At 33.5% G+C, this 23,072-nt stretch overlaps 1 protein-coding gene across 18 annotated transcripts in view; it reads left to right on the forward strand.

The window, feature by feature from the left end:
• Positions 1-23,072, forward strand: part of SLC4A10 (solute carrier family 4 member 10) — a 276,010-nt gene that overhangs the window by 166,421 nt on the left and 86,517 nt on the right. For 7 of the 18 annotated variants that reach the window (XM_036253298.1, XM_036253302.1, XM_036253301.1 and 4 more), the window contains exons 7-10: positions 7,711-7,802; positions 8,759-8,848; positions 13,957-14,114; positions 17,384-17,471. In XM_036253298.1, coding sequence (XP_036109191.1) covers positions 7,711-7,802; positions 8,759-8,848; positions 13,957-14,114; positions 17,384-17,471 — 428 coding nt within the window. The remainder of the gene's footprint in view (positions 1-7,710; positions 7,803-8,758; positions 8,849-13,956; positions 14,115-17,383; positions 17,472-23,072) is intronic. The other 11 variants (XM_036253310.1, XM_036253312.1, XM_036253307.1 and 8 more) reach the window with 3 other exon arrangements.

Consider the following 23,072-nt stretch of genomic DNA (forward strand, 5'->3'; position numbering starts at 1 on the left):
TTCTGTTCTACAGCTTCATAGTATTGCATTGTGTACATGTACCACACCTTTTTTATCCCCTCACCTACTGATGGACACTTGGGTTGTTTCCAGATTTTGGCTATTGTAAATAATGTGAAGCTCTTATATTTTGAGACAATATAAATGTAACACTTTTACTATACTTGCAATACCAGTTTTTATTTGGCATGATGATATTAAGAAAACAGACTTGGATATTTTACTAATTTTGACTATGGGCTTATGTCCACATGATTCCAAAGACCTAATTAAAATATTCCCATGAATTAACTCTAGGTGAATGTAAGCACATTAAAAACAAAACAAAACAAAACAAAACAAGTCTGCCTTTACTTCATTACCATTGCTGGAAAGCAGACAACAAAATATATGTCTATAAGAAGTATATGCATTTATTCAAAGATGCTGGGATCTTGGGCTGTGCTGTTAACTAGCCATAATTTATATGTCAAATTTCACTGGGTATAATGTTTGCTATAAAATAATTTTATTACATTAAGTTCTTGGAGGAAAGAGAGTGCTGAATTTACTAGATAAACCATTTATTGTATATATCATGTAAACCTGGACACACTACTTGTTACTGCTTTAAACTTTTTTAAACATGGAAAGAGATAATAGAATTATAGCCTGGAATCACAAATCCACATATAGATACATAGAGATACAAAGTTTTCTGAGAACCTGTTTTTTGTCTTGTTCAGGCAACTGCTTAGTTTTTCTGAAAAGTAGAATGTGAGTAGTTCTGAAGTGATTCTGTCACCATCTGTACAATCAGCCTTTATCTGAACATATACAGATCCCTTTGAGGCATGCATTAGGGTAATAAAAACTTGGAAACATTTCTAATAAGATTCATACATCCAATTAAGTATTGTTGTAGACTATGCTGTCAAAAGTGGTTTCTAAGCCTAGGCCTGTAACACCTCCTCATGACTCTGTTTTGCTTCCTCACACACTGCATAATTATGTGTATTGAGAATTCTGAAAATATGTACAGACTTCACCCATTTATAGATAAATTTATCCAGAAGTGAAGAAAGTGTGAAAGACCTATACTACTAAGGTTCTCAATCTGCTTATGAACTCTAAAAACTGATAAATTCTAGATAAACAAACATATCAAAATTCATAGCCATAAACATAGATTTGGAATTCTGTTTCAAAATATGCAGTAGAGAGTTAATATATTTGTGCATTAGTACAGAAATACAAAAGAATTTCAAAATATACAAAAGGGAATAATAATATCATTATTTTAAAAAGTCTCTTCAGTAGAGTATTTCATGTAAAAAGATTGACTTTTCATCTAAGATTATAGACTAGATTTCTAGAATATAGAAGATATTCTAGAAAATTGAAAACAGAAAACATTTTTCTTCCCAAGCACAGGATAGAAATAAACCCTCTCTTCTTCAATATACTTTGATTTAGAGGCAAAACTATTGAAATTTCTTCAAAAATGCTTATGTAAAGAAGTCTAAAGTATGACATACAATAAGTTTTCTACTTTCTTAATTGACTTGTTCCTTTAGCATGCTACCTTGGTAGTCGTCCCAAGGGTTAAGCATTCAGAGAAGTCTATCTGAATTTCAAATATGGATTTTTCTCAGTACAGATTTGATATATTTGTAAGATAGTGATTTCCTTGCTCTTCTCCTCCCCAAGTTCGAAATATTTGGTTCATAACTTCGTTAGTGTTTCGTGATAATTTATTCAATCTCATCTCCAAACACTACACTAGTTTTACTTTTTGTGTGTAATTGTTTTCTTGGTGTTCTGCACATTCTCTTAAGGGCCAAGATGCAATATGCTATGGATTTACCATGCATTTTAATGCCACCATGCTGTGTTTAACTTTCACTTTTCATTAAGCATCAAAACTGTGAGCATTAAATGTCTGATTCTGATGTCTCAATAAAAAAGTGGCAGTTACATTTGGCAAAACAACAGCAAAAGATCATTTAAAAAATAATATCTTCTTTAACATTAGAACCCTGAAAAGAATATGGGTTTAAAATGCTCTCAATAAATGTATCAGGAATAGTCAAATAATTCTTTGAAACTAGAAGGACTTTCTAAAGATAAAATAAGACCTTTGCGTTAAACGATCCAGAAAAAACTATCAGTATTTGTATTTATCACTTAGGCCTGCTTTCAATTATATTTTGAGAATTTGGATTACACATATATTATAAAATATTATTACTTTAGTGATAAAGTTTACATTAAAAAAATAATTTAGGACTCTTAGTTTCCTTAGGTGTAGGGTGTCTTCATTCCACTGTGTCTTTTACTAATAATTCTAACTCCAATTCCTTTCCTTCAGATATTTCTTATCCTTCCTATTCTGAATGGTTTCCAGTTGTACCTTTTATTTAAGATCTTGAAAGGAGTTATAGAGCAGGTCTCTGACTTCTTTCAAAACCATAGGTTACTGGAGAACATTTAGATTCAAAACCATAGGTTACTGGAGAACATTTAGATGCAAAACCATAGGTTACTGGAGAACATTTAGATTGAGATGGATGGGACAGATCTTGACTCTTCAGGCCTACACAGATTCCAGACCTTAAAATGTATACGTATGTATGGGGAATGACTTTCATTTATGGTTTTTGGAAATCAGTTTTATTGCTTTCTAATCACTACTTTTACAAATGCTGGGCTTTTAATTTATAGATGCATGATGTTTCTATGTGTGTTTAGATATTTATATATGCTTTCTTATTTTTTAAATACTGTGGTCTCATAGGTAAGATATCAAGAGTTTAAAAATTATCCCTCATAATGTTCTACCTTTGAAAAAAATAAAGCTAGAATGATAATTCTTAGAATTACTTGAAAGAAAACATAGTAAAAGATTAATTTAGATGGCAGAATCAAACATTACATAACAAAGGTATTTTCCATTGTTCCAAAAAAAATCAAGATGACATTGTTGACCCAGTTGATGGGTTTGTTCCGGGGCTGTATTATTGCTACTGAGTTTTGGGATGTAAAGACTAGTTTTTATCAGCAAAAATATTTCTAGTATGATTTGTTTACATTTATTTTTTCTTGTATTGCACTAATTATTTTCAGGCATAATAAATTTTTCCAGGTTTAATTATGTGCATACTTTTTATGTTTTTGAATTGCAGCTCACTTAACATTTTCTAAATATAAGCCTTTCTTTCATGTTTTCTATCCCCACAAATTAATGTATTGTTACTCATGTATGTAACTTTGTCATTCATCTTTATATTTCTTTATTTTGCTCTGTCTTGTGTCTGTCTCTAACAGGCTCATCTCATCTCTGTACCTCCCTCATCTCCTACCCTTTGGGTACTCTAAATGCGTTGACGGTTTCTGAGGTAGTGTAAACAAACTTGGTCTCTAGGTTAATAGTAATGTACCTTCATGTCTTCATCCCAGTTTCCTTCGATTACACATGATTTTCAGTACATTAAGCAGTAGCAAATAATTATATACTTAAGTGATATATTCCATTGGTTTGAATTTGGTCAAATAGATATTTAAATGATGCTGTTTTATAATACTCATGTACATTATTTAAAGAAGAAGAAAACTATAGGTAAGGACTAAATGAGTGAATATAACACTGAAAATTTTTGACAGCATGTTTACTACTGTGTTTTAATAATGTTTTAATGACACTGATGTTAATTAAAGTAAAATTAATACTTTTGATATAATCTCACATTAATCCTCTACAACTTTATGATAAGAGAAATGTCTATGCCAGCTTCACAAGGGACTTAGTGAAAAATGTATGGGGTAACAAGCAGCAAGAGAGAGCTTCCATATTCTAATTAGTAGCCATCCATATTACTCTCAAATTTCACCTGTGCTTGCCCCACATCTTTTATGATTGGCCTTGGAAAAATCCATGTTTATAATAACCTTTTGTCTGAATGACATATGATCCCTACATGGAGGTCCAGAGGAAAACATGAATTCACAATTCAAAGGAAAATTTATTCAAGCAGTTGCTGATATTAATACTATATTATATGCAGTTTAATTAATAAGATGGATAACATATAATAAAATGTATAACATTAAAAATGGTGAACTCTTTGAGTTTAAAGGTTTGGAAAAATAAGTATATATGGTAAATATAGAGGAGTATGTTAGGTTTCTCAAATATTTACACTTAAATAATCATGAACTCTTCCTAGTTCATACTAATGGTGTCCATTTTTCATCAGTTTTTGAATAATGTACCCTGAATTATTGAGGGTAATAAAGTTATTGAGTTAATAAGTGTCTTTTAAAATTGTTTTTAGATAGTAATCTTCATGTCTCATAACAGATGTGATTAAACATTGCAATGACACTTACCTATAGGATATGTTAATATGAACAGTGTCAGTGAGTAAAGTGATGGTCATATAAAGAAGTAGGCAAAAATATGTATGTTCACAAGCATTGTGGCATAGTGATTAGACAAATTATCATAAAAATTAGCATTCATAAAGTTTCCACATTTATGTGTAAGTGCTGAATCCTAACTTTATACTATTTTGTCTTGGAGGGGGAAATAGCTTAGCGAATTCTTTGTTATCCTTTTAGGAAACATATTTACTTCTGTTTGAAGGTAAAATGCTGTACCTGAAAATTATCATTCTATAGACTACTATTGTTTTAGACATTAGTGAAAAAATAAGGGATGCTCTTTTAAAACCCAAATTTACTGATTTTTCTTATGTAATAGTATTTGAATTAAGGAAAGTCATTTTAAAATTCAATCCCATCACCTTCAATTGAAATAAACTAAAATTAGTATTTAGACAAAGATTATAGTTGACAACAGAATTATACAAGTCACTTCAATTTATGAGATTTTCAGTAGTTCAATAGACTATAATTCATGTGTGAATTTTAGTTAGATAGATAGCAAATAAAAATTTAAGCTTTATTTAAAGACTTGCATTTGTCAAAATAATCCAAACCAGACTTGTCTGATAAACTTTAAAATAATAGTACCTATGAATTTTTTTCTGTATCCTGCCAAGTTTTCAGATACTGCTTTGAAGATATAAACATTTAATGTGTATTGGTTCATTTTAACAAATTAATATACACATTGATGAATAAGTTCTGGAGTACTCTTTAAACTTTGCAAGACATTTGATGTGATTAAATATATTTAACTACTAATATTTACTACTATTATTTAACTATTACTGTTAAAATATGAGATACCAAATTTGTGATTTATATTTTTATATCGTAGGCTGATAATTTTTATACCTTTTTTCCTGTGTTCCTATGTATATATCTAGAATTCAAAACTAGCAAGGAATTTACTACCATCTAGTATGTCTCCTGCTAGTTAATACTCTCAGCTAGGTCATTATCCATTTTACTTAAAAATATTCATAAAAAAAGTTTTCAAATCCATTCCTGATTATCAGCTTTATAAGGTAATATTTTATAAAATTTTCCTCTTATAATAAGAATATCATAGAACAATAAATCTTAAAATGTATTAATACTTACAAGACAAAATACAAGTGCCAATGTTTTTAAACATATCACGTGAGCTGAAAGTAATTTGTGAAATGTTCTGCTTTTAAATTGTGTGTGTGTGTATATATATATACATATACATATATATATATATACATGTATATAGGCTTTTCAACTTTTTCAATTTTGAATTATAACATTTTCTATACAATTAAATTTCTTCAAAGTTGATTATTTTGCATTTGATTGTTTCTTTTTGTGTGCTTTTATGCTGAATTAAATGTTCTTCCATGTAGTTGTATACCACATTAAATAAATTATTAAAAGAAAGCAGATATATGTTTATTTCACATTTTCTGCCTTGAATTTTACCACTCAGTTTTACAGAACATTCAGTAAATTTAGGTTTAAATATATCTAATGTTCTAATTCATGAAAATATAGAGAAATGATGTGAAACTGGTGATTGAAGACATCTGTTAGTAGCAGAAATGCATTATGTAAAAAGTTTTTTTTAAAATTACAGTTATTTTGGGAATGATAAATGAAATGGCTGCTAATGAACAGTTCACAGTCATAGCTGCACATTGCAGATAGAAATGGGAGAATGAAAATAATCGATGCCGCTTAAGTCTGTTATTTCTCTAAAGTTTATATATGTGTCTTGGAATATGCTATAATAAGAATTTGTGTACATGGTTTGAGGCAAATTTGCTTTAAAAAGTCATATGAAAAGTCTTCACTAAATGTATTATTTTACTTTGTTTACTGAAAACAAAGAACTATTTCAGTTCTAGAAGAATCTTGAGCCCATTACTTTCTGGCAATATAACAATTTCAAAACATAAACAAATTGCATCTATGAATATATGGCCCATTTGAGAGGCTTAATAGTGTGCAAAGCAAAATTCTAGTAATATTTGAAAGTAAATTATTAGTGTTTTAAATTATACTTGGTAATTTCAAGGCAGCAAAGGGGAAGTGGGATTTCAGGAGAGAAGTTAAAGAAAAGGTTTTATTTGTATATGCACTGGTAGTTTGGAGAAGTTCAGATGAGTACAGACTGCAGTAACTAGAGATAAGACTAAAGGGGAACTTTGAATAAAGTCAGATTTAGGTCAGTAGAGACAAGAACCAGGCAGACATGGGAGAGTGCATTCTCAACGTATAAGACTAATGAGAATAAGAACAGTAGTTTGGAGTGAGTTATAATAAATATGGTCAAGCCTTTAAAACTGGGTTGTCATCACTCCACAACAAAAGTAACAAATAAAGATGGAGGACTGTTAAAGAAGAAGAGAAATACACGTAATATTATGCAGACCTTACTAATTTTTATCATTTAATTGCTAAACATGGAGAGCTTACAGATAAGTTTTAGCTGCAAAAAGAAGTTTCATAATGAGGGAATAATGGAATTTAATTACCCTTTGCTAGCCATTGTAACATTCTCAGATCTGCTGTCCACTTAACTAGTATCATAATCGTCCCTATTAGGGAAGGATGGCAAAATAATTAAGTTGCTGGTTAGTGTTACTGGAAAACTAATACAATTCAAGTTTATTGATCTTTTCTCTGCAGACCAGTATCAGTATGCTTATGCAATCGAATAGCGACAAGCATGAAATCATGTTCACAGTGTTTGCACTGTGTGAGGTAAAGGTCTTTCTAACTGAACCTCTCATACAGCAATCTCTAAAAGTTATTGTCAAAGAATTTTTTTCTCATTAGTTTTTTTTTCAGATGTGATAGAAGCTATAAATATGCTGTGGACTTTTCAGATGAATATCCACCCTTTAAAAAAACTATACATTTTACATTCCCTAGTCTGAGTTTAAATCATAATAGATGTCTATCTTGTCTTAAAAAATACAGTTTTGGATGAAATGTAAAAATCAATAATGTTTCAAAACCATGACTAGTTTTAAATATTTTTGTAGGTGATCTTTCTGCATAAGGAATAACTATTCAGTTATAGAGTTGTAATCTGAGAATTGGTTTACATTTTTCTGACTGAATTCTTCCATTTCTATCTGTAACTGATAAATAAGAATATTTTTATTGCTAGAGATCTATTTATATTGACCCTTCATGCTTACCTCATAAACTCATTAAGAAACCTGTATTAGTCTAGTTTAATTCATATCTCATGCAATATGTCTAGAATTATGTAAGTAATTGTTTGTATTCTATAATAACAATCTCTTTTAGCAGGTCAGGTTGTTTCTCCACAGTCTGCTCCAGCCTGTGTTGAAAATAAAAATGACGTGAGCAGAGAAAACAGCACTGTTGACTTTAGCAAGGTAAGCTTTCCTCCCTCTCGTGTAAGTAAGCTGCTGAACTTCGACTAGAAATTACTACACATTTTAAGAGGTGTTGACACAATTTTTTTGCATGCACAGTTTTTTGTTACTTAGCCAAAGCTTGATATTGTTATACCTAGTGTTAGCATTTAAGTTCACATGTATCTTTTCACTTATTTACAAAACTAAATGTGTAAGTTTTAGGCACAGTCTTTAGGTTTGAGCCACTTGGTATAAATGTATCCCGTCCAGTAAAAAGAGTAACTGGACTTCACCAAGAATTTAACAGAAGTTTATTTAAAATTTGGCTATTTTTTCAGAATTATTTTTTCTTTATTTATGGAAAAGTAAATCATACAAAGTTTCATTGTCGTAATTCAGAGAAAGACATTTGTGTAAGAAAACACCAGAATATAGTGGAACTGAGCAAAGTTTCTAATAAAAACATAATAAAGACTGACTGTTGAGAGAGACATCTAATTGGAGCCAATTCAAATGAAATCGTTTACTTAAATGATTCTAAGAAAATGAGTCTGTGAAAATAACGCAATTTTGGTTAGCAAATTCCTGACACTGTGTATATGCTATTGTAGGCTATGGCAAACTAACACTTAAAGAGGAATTTCAATACTGATCAAAAATAAAGAGGGTTAACCATTCTCTTTATCTGAGTGGCTGAAACAGTAGTAACTCAGAGTGTTTGTTTTTCATAAAGCCCTCAGCACTGGCAATGATTTTAACAGTGGGAGGAGGAGGGGGTAGGAGGCAGCAGTAGAGGAAGTTGACTGCCTCCTGATTCTGCAAAAGAGGAAGCAATCAGCTCCTCCTTGCTGCTTCGGAATCCGCCTGCCAGTGCTGAGAGTCCGGGTCTAGAGTGCATGCTCTCCCTCTGGTGCCTGGCGGAGTCTCCGTGAGAGCGCGGTGTACCAGCTTAAGTCTGTTAATTATGCGTGCAGGGACTGGGAGGCCAGCAAAAGGGGCACACTAGTCCATGTGGGATGAAACAAAGGCATGAAAAAGGACCTCCACACCAGCAAGAGAGAGAGGTGAGGGCATCCTCCGGCTGTTTCTACGATGGTTCAAAGCTCATTTCACTGTTTGGAGGCATGTGATTCAAACATTCAGCCAGTTCAAATGTAATCCATTTGCCGTTCCAAAAAATATCTTTCTAAAGCATTACATTTTCATTCATCTGCAAGTTGGAATAAAACTGCCATACATTTAATTTCTGATAGTCGTCATTAAAAACAATATCTTAAAAGCAATGACAGCCCTGGCTGGGTGGCTCAGTTGATTGGATAGTTGTCCTGTACACCAAACAATTGCGGGTACCATTCACATGGGGGCTTAGATGAGAGGCAACCAATCCATCGATGTCCCTCTCCCTCTCCCTCTCCCTCTCCCTCTCCCTCTCCCTCTCCCTCCTCCTCCCCCTCCCCCTCTCCCTCTCCCTCCCCCTCTCCCTCCCCCTCTCCCTCCCCCTCTCCCTCCCCTCCCCCTCTCTCTCCCTCCCCCTCCCCCTCCCTCTCCCTCCCCCTCCCCTTCCTCCTCCCACTCCCCTCCCCTTCCCCTTCTCCCTCACCTTCCCCCTCCCTCTCCCCCTCTCCCCCCCTCCCCCTCTCCCTCTCTCTCTCTCTCTTTCTCTCCCCCCTTCCCCTTCTTCTCTCTTTAACGATCAATAAAAACATATTTTTGGGTGAAGATTAAATAAATAAATAAATAATGCAATGACATAAAAAATTGCTTATTTATGCATGGATTACCAGTACAACGTGGGCATATTTAACATTCTCAAAAACAATGATACTAAATCAACTTCAACTAAATCCTTTCAACTAAATTACCTCTTAACATTTTTTAAAAAAGGATATAACCCTTTAAAACTGATTTTTATACCCCCATACCATTTGGCTTTTAGTTGTCTGACCTATCTTTGGCAGCCTCAGAAATGCTTTACATTTAAAAGAAAATAAATTGTATCAATTGGAGACAGTAGTCCTATTTTCAGGTCCCCACAAACAATTAGAACTACAGAAGAGTGAAAAATAGATTTTCTCTCTGTGCCCACCATCTATATTCCTCAGCCTGTCATCCACAGCAGGTTGAAAGGGCATGGCTTGTGATAAAGATCGTGAGATCTGGAATCCTAACGTTAACATTTATAGATTCTTAAAGAAGTTCTCTGAACTTCAGCTTTCTCATTTGTAAAATAATAATAATACTATGTATAATTATGTTGTAAAAATCAAATGAAATACAGAGAGCCTGGCAGAGTTCTGGGAATATAGCAAGGCATTCAATAAAAAGTAGCCATTATTATTATTATCATTATTATTTTGGAAATAGTATCAAAAACAAATACTGAACCAGAATCTAATATATTTTGGTCTCCACTGGATCTTTAGTGCTTTGAACTGTATTTGAGATGTACTGTTGAAAGAGTTTTGTGAGATTCAAAATAATTTAAGCCTTTAGTTCTGGAATGTTTTGAATAACCAAGTAATATGTCTTACTTGATAACCTGGAAGGGCAGAGCAGCAGGATTTGGAAAGAACAACTGTGATCAATCCAGCATTATGAAACAAAATTCAGTGCCAAATTTTGCAGGTACATGAGATCAGGGTTTTTAGCCTAATGATGTCAGTTTGGTAGTCAATTTATCACAGTTTAACTAGTCTCCAGGTTACTTTGTCCATTTAAATATTTTCAATTTTAATATGGAGATTCCAAACCCCAGTAGAATTTTGAGATATTAAGGGTAAAAAAAAAAAGTATTTATTCATTTCATGTGACTTGATCCTATATTCTATCTATCAATATTCAATCTACATTTTTTAACTCTTCCAATGGATAGGTCCATCAAACTTCTTCATTTAAGGCATGTTTTTTTAATATAATCGAAGTTGTTACGTTGTTACTTCCTATAACATTTTTAAAAAGCACATGTGTCAGAACACTCTATGTCTCTGATTCTTAAACTGATTTGTAGAGGGTGACTATTTCAGTATTTCCCAATTGTTGATGATATTTCTTTTATTTCAAATGACCCAAAGAAATGCTCACATTATTTTCTATGTAGAAAGAACTTTCTTCTGCATCTATCTTTAATATGTAACGCATAGTATAAAGAGTTAGATTATTAAGTCCTTGAACTCCAGGGAAACTTAGAAATCCCCTCATTTAGGAGGTGAGAAAGCTGAATCCCGGTGGAATTAAGAGAGCTGCTCAAGATCACTAGGTGGTTAATGTCACAACACCATTTCTCGCCAGAGAATCCCTATTACTTTTCTTGTACTTCCTGTTATGGGTTTAAGATTTAAACTTTCCCCCTAAAGTCCCATCGGTATTTCCTTCACATCTCAGGTGTAGGTTGTCTAGACATTTCCAGTTCTACCATGATCTTCTGTCTAACCTTGTTCCCTAGAGATATAATTGTTTCTCACCCACAGCTTATGCACCAAATGCCCAGAGTGAAGCAGTTTTCTGTGCTTAGCATAAAAGTCTAGAAACCCAGAAACAGGGGTGTAAGCCCAGATTCATAAGAGTATACCTTGATTTCTTTAAGGTCCTATTCAGAGGAACAGAAAATTCCAGGATTTCTTTATGTTCATTTCAAGTGTTTTAGTCTACTTTAGGATTGTCTTAGGGATATAGTCGACTTAGTTCCTTCCTCAGAGGTTTTTTAGGTGTTTGTAATTTTATTACAGGTTAAATTGTGGTCCTTAAATGTGACCTTTTGTTATATTAAAAAGTAGTTATATTGCCAAATAAAGTTTTTAATGAATTTTATATTAACACAAGTATAAATATATAGGGCTGCCTCAAGAATAATACCATATATAATTACAATATAATAATATAATTAGATAATAAATTATATAATATATTACCCCCTTCAAGAATAATGTAATGAGTATAATATAACATAATGGCTACTCCAGATATATATTATTTAACTATAATTTATTATATTTAAAATCATTTGTTAACCCTGAAATAAAATTCTGTATGTTTAATGCTTTTTCTAAATTACAGATATCAATTAATGATTTATTAGATATTATGTAATGCAAAAATAGTCATGTATAATGACCATATATTTCCTTTAATAAAATTAAACTATTAATTTAATAAAATTAAGCATACTATGTACTTCTTGATTTAATTAGATTGAATTTTAAGCAGTTATTTGTTCAATTGCCACCTGCCTTAGGTACAGACTTTAGTAGTTATGACTGTGGCATTTTTCAATCAACAAATGAGATTATAGAAATTTTTTCAGTGGGAATTTAGACTTCTCATTAAAATTATGACAGGTATTATTACTGTGGCCCATATTGTTTATCAATTATAGATTTTCTTAAAAAGCTATTTTCTTATTTTAAATTTTGTTTCTATGAGTAACATTGTATAATTGTTATTTCCACTGGGAGGAAACCTTAATTGTTTACTCTTTTAAGCTCTGAAAGATTTTGGGCTAGTAGTGTATAGGTGATCTTTTATTCCCTTCTTGAGAATTTATGTTTTATAATTGAAAGCATTTTCAATGTACATATATTTCCTACCTAGAAAAAGAAATACAAAAACTGTGATAATAATTTCCATAAAATTTAACCATTTAGTTATAAGGTAAATAAATACTTTTGTGTTTATAAATTAAAAGGTTGGATTCTATAAAAGGAAAATATTTACCATATAATATCCCAATGTATATGGTTTATGAGTTCACAAATTTATATTTGGAAATATATTGATTGATAGCTTAAAAAATTTAGAATTTTAAATATTTGTCCTAATTTTTGTAGGCAGTTTTGCTTTATTAAATTATTTTTTCTTTAAAATAGGACACTGGTTCTATTTGATATTTTTAGTGGACTACTACAGATTATTTTTATATTTAATCCTTAGGAAAAAATTTACATTCCATATAATGAGTTTTATGTTTTGTGGCATCCTTATCTTACAGATAAATTAAGTAGTTATAAATAGCTGTGCTGAGGTCTTGATTGCAGAACGCAACATATTTAATGTAGTCACTAAAATCTACTATGGACTTTCTAAGGCACTTCTGAAAGTTTTAATTTTTTTTCATTTTAAATGTCTTGGAAAGCTATTCTCAAATCATTAAACTTGCAAAAGAACTCTCTGGCCTAAAAAATCTTTGCCTTACCTATATTTGTGAGAGCTCTTTCCTCTCTCTAGGCTCTTCTCGTTTTGATCTTTGGCCCCCATTTCATTAACACAGAGCGTTAAACCAATTACTAGAGCAGATAAAAATCTTACTCTCCCTACAAAGCGATTTCCATAAAAAGCAACTCCAATGAATTAGAAACAAAAAATAGGCCTTGTAAAATTGGCTTTAAAGACACTGCTTGGTTTGCATTGAGGCCTGTGCATAAAAATTAATATTTACTCTTAAGAGCAGTTTACATTCATTTTTCAGATTTCACCCTTTGCTCTAAGCATTTCTTCTTGTTAACGATCACTTTTGTTTTGTGTGCGTTCATTTCAATCACAGACATCTCATATCAGAAATTCAACTATGGCTCTTCCGCCACCCCAAATGTTAATATTTGTATTTTTGTTTTCTTTGCCATATCTGAGTTCTCTGAGGAGAAATTAAAACTGAAGAATAATCAGGCTAAGTATAGAATGTGAAGGATATAAGATAAAGATGAAGACGAAAGTCATAATTAACACTGTGAGGAGAAACATATTTGTATTTCTTTTGAAGTAGGCATATTGTAAGTATTAATTAAAATGTATTGTGCACAAAATTTAGATAATGCAACCTAAAAATATTCCAGTCTATTGGAAAATGCTAATTAAATTATGACTCAAGAATATTAATTTAATTGAGCACCTGCTCTCTTCTCCTTGAAAATGTCAAGATTGCTGATACTAAAGAAGTTTCTTTTAAAGATATTGAAAAGAGAAATTTGAGTATTTCAGCTTATTGATGACAAGTTAGAAAAATACACAGGTAAAGAAAAAAGTTACTTTTAAAGGGCAAAAGACATATTTAACTATTTAAAATTTTTTACTTAACCTAGATTTAGTGATGGATTACCATATGTGAAGCACTGTGTTAGGATATAATTTAATAAAAATTTCCAATTTTGGTTGATTTTATTTTACTTTGTGATGCTTGCAGGTTGATCTGCATTTTATGAAAAAGATTCCTCCAGGTGCTGAAGCTTCGAACATCTTAGTCGGGGAGCTGGAGTTTTTGGATCGAACTGTAGTTGCGTTTGTCAGGTTGTCTCCAGCTGTGTTGCTTCAAGGACTGGCTGAAGTCCCAATCCCAACCAGGTACAAAATATAAGAGCATCTTTTGCAGTTTTTCTTTTTGGTGAGAAAATAAACAAACAAACAAAACGAGTACGTATAATTTACTCTGAGAGTTTTTTTTCTAGAAACGAATCCACATACTGTTCGTTCTTCTTGTTTGTGGAGGAGGAAGAAACGTTCTTTAAAATGATTCTGTTCTTTCCTCCTTCCTCTCAAACTTTTATATTTTCTTCTAGGCATGCTCCTCCTCTCCAGACACCTGGGTCTACATCACCGTGTAAATCCTGTCTCAGAATTTTGGCCAAAAGTGATAAAATGTTAGGCTTTTCTCTAAGATTGCGTTTGATGGTGGGCTAAAGAGGATCGTGCATATGAGTGTGGTCAAACTAAAAAAAACAAACAATTAAAAAAATCAAAGTTTTCAATCTTGGTTTATGCTTGAAGGAGTAAGCCTTCAAAGTACACGTAAGTGCCAACATTAGGACAGTCCCTGCTGTGTCTAATGCACTGCGTTTCATTCCTAGGCACAGTGTACCTCCCACACATAGAGTCTGAGGAATCACTGGTAGTTGCATTATGGCACTGAGGTTGAATCCAAATCAAAAGTACAAGTATAATTTGATTATCTGAGCTTGTTTCTCATTGAACTATGCATACAACTAACAATGTAGGGATAGTATAAACTGAATTATAATTTCTTCTAATTTATCTCTATTTTATAGATATAAGGCTTTCCATAGGCAAACCTGTGCAGGATAAAAAAAAAAATTGACTTCAGCACATTTGGTTTCTAGCAATTCACCTGAGGACCTTGTATTTTTCCCTTCTCTTCAAATGTGATCTCTATATCCCTTTATCTCTGATCCTGTTTTCATAGCAGAACATACCTCTCTGGGACCCCATCTTTCACATGCCTGGTGTCCATTGTTTGGTGCTTTGTTTCAGATGATGTCAGCACGCCCCCCCTTCCAAACATCGAATGCCTCAGCCAAGCTAAGATGACGCAAAGTTCAGGTGCTGTGGCATCTGGATTTGTAAAATGTTTTTCTCTATGAACCTTTGGCCTTAACTCAAAACACAGCAGATTACATCACTCTGTGCTTTGACTATGGATAAGGCAGCCCCCAAATATGGAATAGTTTAGTCAGGAGAGGCCTCATTTTGTAAGAGCTCAGCTAACTGAAATGGGATTCAGTATTCGAGTACCTGTGCCTGAATGTGATTTAGGGAAGGAACCTGGTCACCATTCAGGTTGCAGAAAGAAGTCCATCAGTTTGGAGACATCAGTACTGAGACTTCTGATACACATCAACTTTAATCTAAAAAGGGGAAGGATGAACTGAGTGCCTTAAAGTGGCATCTGACTGTATGATTGAGGCTGATTTTTCTACACGCCTATTCTGTAACCTATTCAGAGTTTCTGGGAGTTCGGAATTAAGATTTAAGATGTCAAACTTGCTAACTAGGTATTATTTCAGCAGTTTAAAATGCCTTTTTAGTCTCCCAAGCAGTGCATTCTTGTTCTACCATTTACAGGAGTGTCTAATGAACTCTGAGTACCTGATGGCTGTTTGTGACTAGGAGAATTCCTGTATTTCAAAGGAAAGAAAAGAAAAAGTCCCAGGAGTGAAGTCATAATGGGGTTATGCACCCTCACTTTGAAAACTGTCAAGGTTTAGGTGACCTCACTTTATACTGACATAGCAAAATGTGTTTAGAGAACAATGGAGGAAAATGAGGAGCGTGGTAGAGCAGCTGTGTAGGGAGAGATTAGAAGGACTTGACTAGTGAAGAAAGGTGAAAAATAGAAGATTAGTTAGACGAATAGAATAAAGAAAGTCATTCGAGGTTCCTAATTATCCTTTCTTAGGAGGACAGCAGGGCACACCATGACTATAACAGCAACACAGTGAAACTGTCAGAAAATAATCTTTTGGGACTTTATTATAAATAGCCCATGGAATTGAGACCTGGAAAATAGCAAGATGTACATAGGTTAGGAGATTTCTTAAAAGTATTGTAGTTGATAAAGCATCTGCCACCACAGTAAACTCTTCCAGTTTTAAATGTACCATGGACAATTCTGTATAGTAGAAATTGACTTGGGTTCAGTTTCGACTGACACAAAAATTTAATGTTAGACTCTATAGGACTGTGTAATATATGCTTCATGTAAAAACATGTACAATCACTAAAGTTTATAAGTAAATGAAGGGTAGAATTATAGTACCTATTTTCATCTACCTTACAAAACCATTAGTCTTCATACTTAAGGAGCATGAACCATTTAACAAACTAATACTGTAGAGTTATACTGCATAATATAAGACATTTTAAATGTTTCACAATTTCCCTGCAGCACTGACCTTTTCAGAGACAGGACAATTACCAGTTCCGTAAAGTTAGAGCACTTATTGATTTCTTCAAAAACTCCTCTTGTGATTATGAGTTTGCCAGACTTTCAACAATGCAGCTGGTATTTCTATTTCTCCAGCATTGGAATGAATAGATCATTAACTCCCCATTTTTTCCTGCCTAACTGGTCTTTGATTCTGACAACAATTTTTTTTTCTATTTAGTGTACATTTCGTATGTACCCAATGATTTTTGACTGCATGTTCTTTCTTTTTCTATAGTTTGTTTATACAACTATATTACCTTTCCCCCCTTCTACCTAGTTCTACAATTTGCTTATTAGTGAATTCTCATTTTCACAGTTCAGAAAGTTTTTAAAAAAATGTTCCTTTCATTGAATTTGTTTGTTTGTTTTAGAGAGAGAGTAGGGAGAGGGAGACAGAAACATCGATGTGAGATACATCAATTGGCTGCCTCCTGTACGCCCCTGACTGGGGATCGAACCCTCAACCCAGGCATGTGCCCTGACTGAGAATCGAACCAGGACCTCTTAGTCCATGGGATGATGCTCAGTCCACTGAGCCACACAGGCCAGGCTATGATTCAGAAAGTTTTAATCAGATTTTACTTTTGTCACCTTATTCCTCTAAGAATTATAGAATCCTTAAAATTCTCACTAACAACTCTGTGGGCTGTACCAGTAACAAAATGGGGAAAACGTTGAGCTCAAAATAACCACAGATTTTCAATGCTTAAAAATCTTAAGCATGAGTCAAGCAGCATAAAATGTTTCAGAATAATAAATGTGAAAAAAACTATGGAAGTATTTTACATAGCTATCCCATTTTCAGTAATTCATTTGAAATGAGTGATTCTGTACTGCTAAAATAATTTTTATATTTGAAACATTTGTTTTATTTTCTTCTTAATTACAGATTTTTGTTCATTCTTCTGGGACCCCTGGGAAAGGGTCAACAGTACCATGAGATTGGCAGATCAATTGCAACCCTAATGACAGATGAGGTATTTATTCAAGTTCATTGAGAACATTTTTGTCCACTAGGTACATCTAACTTTTGGGGTTCCTGTGTTCATGACAATTTACTGTGAACAAGATTTCTCTGTATTGAATCCCCCTTCTTCTATGTTTTCACTATAAAATTTCCTTTGGAAAATTTTGAATAAAAAGTTTATAAATTCGTACATATGATTATAATGCTTTATAATCTCATATTCTAAAAATATTTGTTATTAAATGGTACTTCAAATATATTTATTAATATTATCCTTATATATATTTTCAGAGCACACAGAATTTTTACTATCATTGCAAATCTTGTTTGGGGTAAAATAATTTTTTGAAAACAATTTAACAACTTTATTGAGGTAAAAGTCACATGGCACACAATTCACCCATCTGAAGAGCACAGTTCATTGAATTTTAGTATGTTCAGAGTTACATGCAACCACAGGGAGTGGCCAAAAAAAATGTTAAGATCTCAAGAAAAAATAATGGCAGTTTATCTGAATAGAATACATGACAATATAAACCATGCAACATCTATCAACTCTCTTTACAATGGCTTGTTTGTAGTTGTTCTTAACCTGGGAGTGTTTGAACCATTAGAAAAACTATAGATGGATTTCAAGGGGCCTGTGATCTTTCTGATACAGCACATACATTTTTCTATGTAAAAAAAAATTTATGTAGATTTTTTGGACTGAAAAAAGCTTTCATCAGCTTTTCAAAGAGGTGTAGATCTCAAAAATGTAAGATCATAAAATAAGAACATAAAATGTAGTATTACATAACTGTTTTCTTGTAGCCCCCAATACCTTATGGAAACCTGTTGTTATTATTCTTATTATTGAAAAAGGCAGATGCAAAAGATCACAAAAGGGGCATAAATAAGAAATTCAGTAGTAAATAACAAATGAGATCATACAATTTTGGAATCTCATGAAAATAATACCTTAAAATCTGTAAAAACAAAAAAGCAAATTAATTTGTATATAACTTTTCCTAGCAAAAATGTTACTCCAAAAGATGAGTGCTGTTCATTATAACAGAACATACTAATTAAAATAGTACATTTATTGACTATCAAAAATGTTTAAATAATTTTAAAAGAGAAAATAATACTTTATTGTTCAAAGTCAAGGTGGAAAATTATTCCGCTTATACAATTACTTTAAAGGCTATTGAATAATTGTACTCATTAAGAACAAAATTTAACATGTTGATTCATAAAGTTTATTTAAGAAAATGGTGAGTTGGATTGTCAGGTGCTCAAATAACTATTTGTTGACTGAGCTCTATTTGTGTTTTTCCTCTCTGTCTTTTCCTTTTGTATCTTCAGACTTAGCTAGTGTCTAGCCCTCAGTCAGAGTTCCATAAGTTTTTTTTTTTTTAATTTAAATTGTATTTTTCAATTACAGTTTACATTAAATGTCTTTTTTTTTTGTTTTTATCCTCACCGGAGGACTTTTTTGCATTTATCTTCAGATAGAGTGGGAGGGAGAGAGGGAGGAAGAGAGAGAGAGAGAAACATCGATGTGAGAGAGACACATCGATTGGTTGTCACCCACACAACCCCAACCGAGGCTGGGGACAAACTGCAACCCAGGTATGTGCCCCTAGAGGGAACCAAACCTGGGCCTCTCTGGTCCATGGCCCGACGCTCTAACTGCTGAACCACACTGGCCAAGGCTTAAGTATCACTTTGTATTAGTTTTAGGTGTTCAGTGGTTAGACAACCATATGTGACTTCATTTATATGTGGAATCTGAAGAACAAAATAAACAAAATAGAAATAGACTCCATAAGTTTTTTAAAAATAAGTTAAAGAGTGAATGTGTTAGGCATTTTAACAATAACTTATCTTGAGTCATTCCAATAATTTATTTTCTTTCTGTCTGTTGAGTATTACTAAGCACAAATCTATGATTTTGTTTATTAGCACTATTACCAACGTATTAATCTGTTTAGATTCTTGAAAATTAAGTACTTCAAAGAGCTTTTGTTTATGTATCACAATAAAACTTGAAATTGAGAATTTATAAAATTATGTATTTATGAATTTATTTAAATATAACAATAATAAAGCCATTGTATATTAACACAAATAGCATAATTTTATGAAAACAAAAGCAAGAACAAAAACAAAGAAAATTACTAAGAAGAGTGCCATTGTTTTTCTTTTTCTTGTTCTGAATTTTGAGCCAACAATTTTCTGTCTCTGTCATCTAGGTTTTTATTTTAATCCTCACCTAAGGGTAGTTTTTTCCATTGATTTTTTTAGAGAGAGTGAAAGGGAGAAAGGGAGAGAGAGAGAAACATTGATGTGGGAGAGACACATTCATTGGTTGCCTCTCTCACACTTCACTATCAGAACCAGGGATTGAATCCATGACCCTTTGACCTGTGGGGTGACACTCTAACCACTGAACCACACTGGCCAGGGTTATCATCTAGATTTTAAGTCAGCAGTGACTCTGTTCAATCAGCAAACATGGCCAATAGATACTAGCTACTTAAGAAATACATATGAAATTAATGTCCAGGTTTCCCCCATCCTTAAAATAAAACCTCTTACTGTTTACTATAACATCTACCATTGAAGAAATATTGATTGAATCTGTATCTCAAGAGCTTTGAAGGAGTAGTCTCTACTTGGTCCTGAGTATCTTAGCTTCATTCATCTCTTAACATATTGCAGTCTAATTTATGTCACTACCATTTTACTGAAACTGCCTGAAGTAAGGTCACCATTTACAAGTGGTATATATCATGTGTTTAATACTCATGTCACTTGATCTCTTATTGGCTTTGAACCCTTCTTCTTTCTTTTTCCCCCCATGAAGAACAGCTAAAAGTAGTTGTGTGGTTTTTGTTTTAACAACAAATCTTTGAGATTAGTATTATTGCTTACTCTGAGGTCGTACATATATCCTTGTATATTATGTTCAATGAGTTTTATACTTTCTCTCTCATATTTAAGTTTTTAATCTACCTAGAATTATATTCTGTGTAGGATGAGAACAGACATCCAATTTCATTTTTACATAGGTAATCACTTGGCTTAGAACTCTTTATTCATTCATTCATTCATTCATTCATTCATTCATTATTTATTAGATGGATAGCAATGCCTGCATTAAAAAAAGTATCCATCTCTGTGCCATCACTATCCTAATAGTTGATTTACTATAATAAGTCTTGATCTCTAATAGGACAAATCCCTCACTCATTTTGTTCTTCGTTCACTCACTCAATATGTATTTATCGTGTATCAACTGTTTATCAGGCACTCTTGTAGTAACGGGGGATGTTATCTGTGAACAAAATGGACAAAATCCTTTTTTCATTGAGCTAACTGTCTAGTGGAAAGGTAGACTAACATATAGATAAGTAAAATATATGCTATATAGTGATAAGTGCTATGGAGGACACCATGAAATCAGGGATGGGAGATAGGGGTGGGGTGGCAAGAGTTTCCAGTAAAAATTAGGTGGTCAGGGAAGGCCTAATTAAGACATTACACCAAAGAACCTGAAGGAGGAAAGGGAGCAAGCTATTCAGATATCTGACAAAAAGTTCTCTAAGCAAAAAGATAAGCAAAGGCAAATGCCCTGACACTGGAGTGTGTCAGGAATATCCGGAGAACAGCAAGGAGGTGAACAAAGCTGGGCAGGAGGAAGAAAGGGAGAGAGCAGTAGAGAGTGAGGTCAGAGAAGTAACCATTCAGTCTGTGCAGGCTATTTGTAGGTCATGGAAGCATTTCGAGTTGTGGTGCAAATGGAAGGTTTTGAGTAGAGAAATGACATGATATATCCTATATTATAAAAGGATCACTGAACGGCTGGGTTCAGTCCTTGTGGAGGAGCAAGAGCAAAAGCAGAGAGACCACTTAAGAGGCCATTGCAACAATCTAGGCTATCAATGGTGGTGAGAGAAATCAGTGCAATTCCGGTCAGAATTCCAACAGGATTTGTCAAGGATTTTCATAAGCTAATTGTAAGAAATATATGGAACAAAGGTCCAAAAATAGTAAAAACAGGCTTGAAGGACCAAAGCAAAGAAACTCATTTGCTTGTTTGTTTTTTTCCAATTTCACTGATGCTTTTTCTCAGTTTCCTTTTCTTTATCCTTTCTTCTTCCCACCCCCAGCATTGTAGAGAATTTTGCTCCTTAATTATCCTTTCTGGCTCCTACATTCTCAGTCTCTCCCTCCCTACTACTTTTATCACCTTACAAAGATGTTCTAAATCTGTTATCCTTTTTTTTTTTTTTTTTAATCCTCACCCGAGGACATTTTTCCATTTTTTGTTCAGATAGAGCGGGAGGGAGAGAGAGGAAGAGAGAGAGAGAGAGAGAAACATCGATGTGAAAGGGACACATAGAGTGGCTGCCACCCGCACAATCAACCAGGGCCGGGGACAAACTGCAACCGAGGTACGTGCCCTTAGCGGGAATCAAACCCGGGTCTCTCTGTACCACAGGCCGACGCTCCAACCACTGAGCCAAACCGGCCAGGGCTAAATCTGTTATCTTTTAAAAAGAAGAGAAAGAAAGGAAGAAAGGAGGGGGGAGGGAGGCTCGAAGAATGCAAAGAAAGAAGGAAGGAAGAAAAGAAGAAAGGAAAAAAGGGAAGACACTTTCTAGTTGGATGATCTTGAACAAGTTAAGATTAATTCTCTTTGCCTTAATTCCCTCATCTTCAAACTTGCAATAGTAATAATAGTGCATATTTCATGTTGTTATTGTAATAGCTATATATTTATTGAAGATAAAATGGTAGAGAATAAAGACATGGTCATTGGCCTCATGGAACAATCCTGAAGTCATCCTTCATCCCTCTATTTCTTTTCCACCCAAATCCAGTTCATCAGTAAATCTTCCTGGCTCTAGTTTCACAATATTTCCAGAATCTCACTTTCTGAACTGTCATCACCTAGCTTTCCCTCTTATCACCTGGCCTATGCCCATTATTACCGTATGAGCGCAACAGACTCCTAGTTGTTATCTCTGCCCCTGCACCATTTATTCTGTTCTCAACGCTGCAGCCTGAACAATTATTCTTCTGCTCGAGACCTTCTAATAGCTTCCCATGTTATTCAAAGTAAAAGTCAAAGTTCTTTTGATAATCTACAAAATTCTACAGGATGTCCTTCTGCCTCCTCTACCTTGCCTCTCAAACCTCATCTCCCGTGTCACTCCCCGTAGCTCGTTTCTCCCTAAGGAATTGGCCTTCTTGCTATTTCTCAAATATGACATGCTTTCTCTTACCTGAGAATTTTTGTACTGGATATTCCCTCTGCGTGGAAAGCTCTTGCTTCTGATAGCTACATGGCTTACATCTTTAATTCTTTTAGGTTTTCGATGAAATGTCTCCCCAGTGAGGACTTCCTTAATCACCTCATTTAAAATTGAGATGAACCAAAGCATTTATATGCATGTAGGAATAACCAATGGATATAGACAACAATGAATGCTAGGGTGGTGGGGAGGAGGGTGTCTCGGGGGGGAAAAAGGAGAAACATCTGTAACAAAAATAAATTAATAAAAATTGGGGAAAAAAATTTGCAGCATCTGCTAGTCATACCCTTATTCCCTTCCATGCT

This window comes from Molossus molossus, unplaced genomic scaffold, assembly GCF_014108415.1.
Source record: "Molossus molossus isolate mMolMol1 unplaced genomic scaffold, mMolMol1.p scaffold_m16_p_11, whole genome shotgun sequence".
NCBI lineage: Eukaryota > Metazoa > Chordata > Mammalia > Chiroptera > Molossidae > Molossus > Molossus molossus.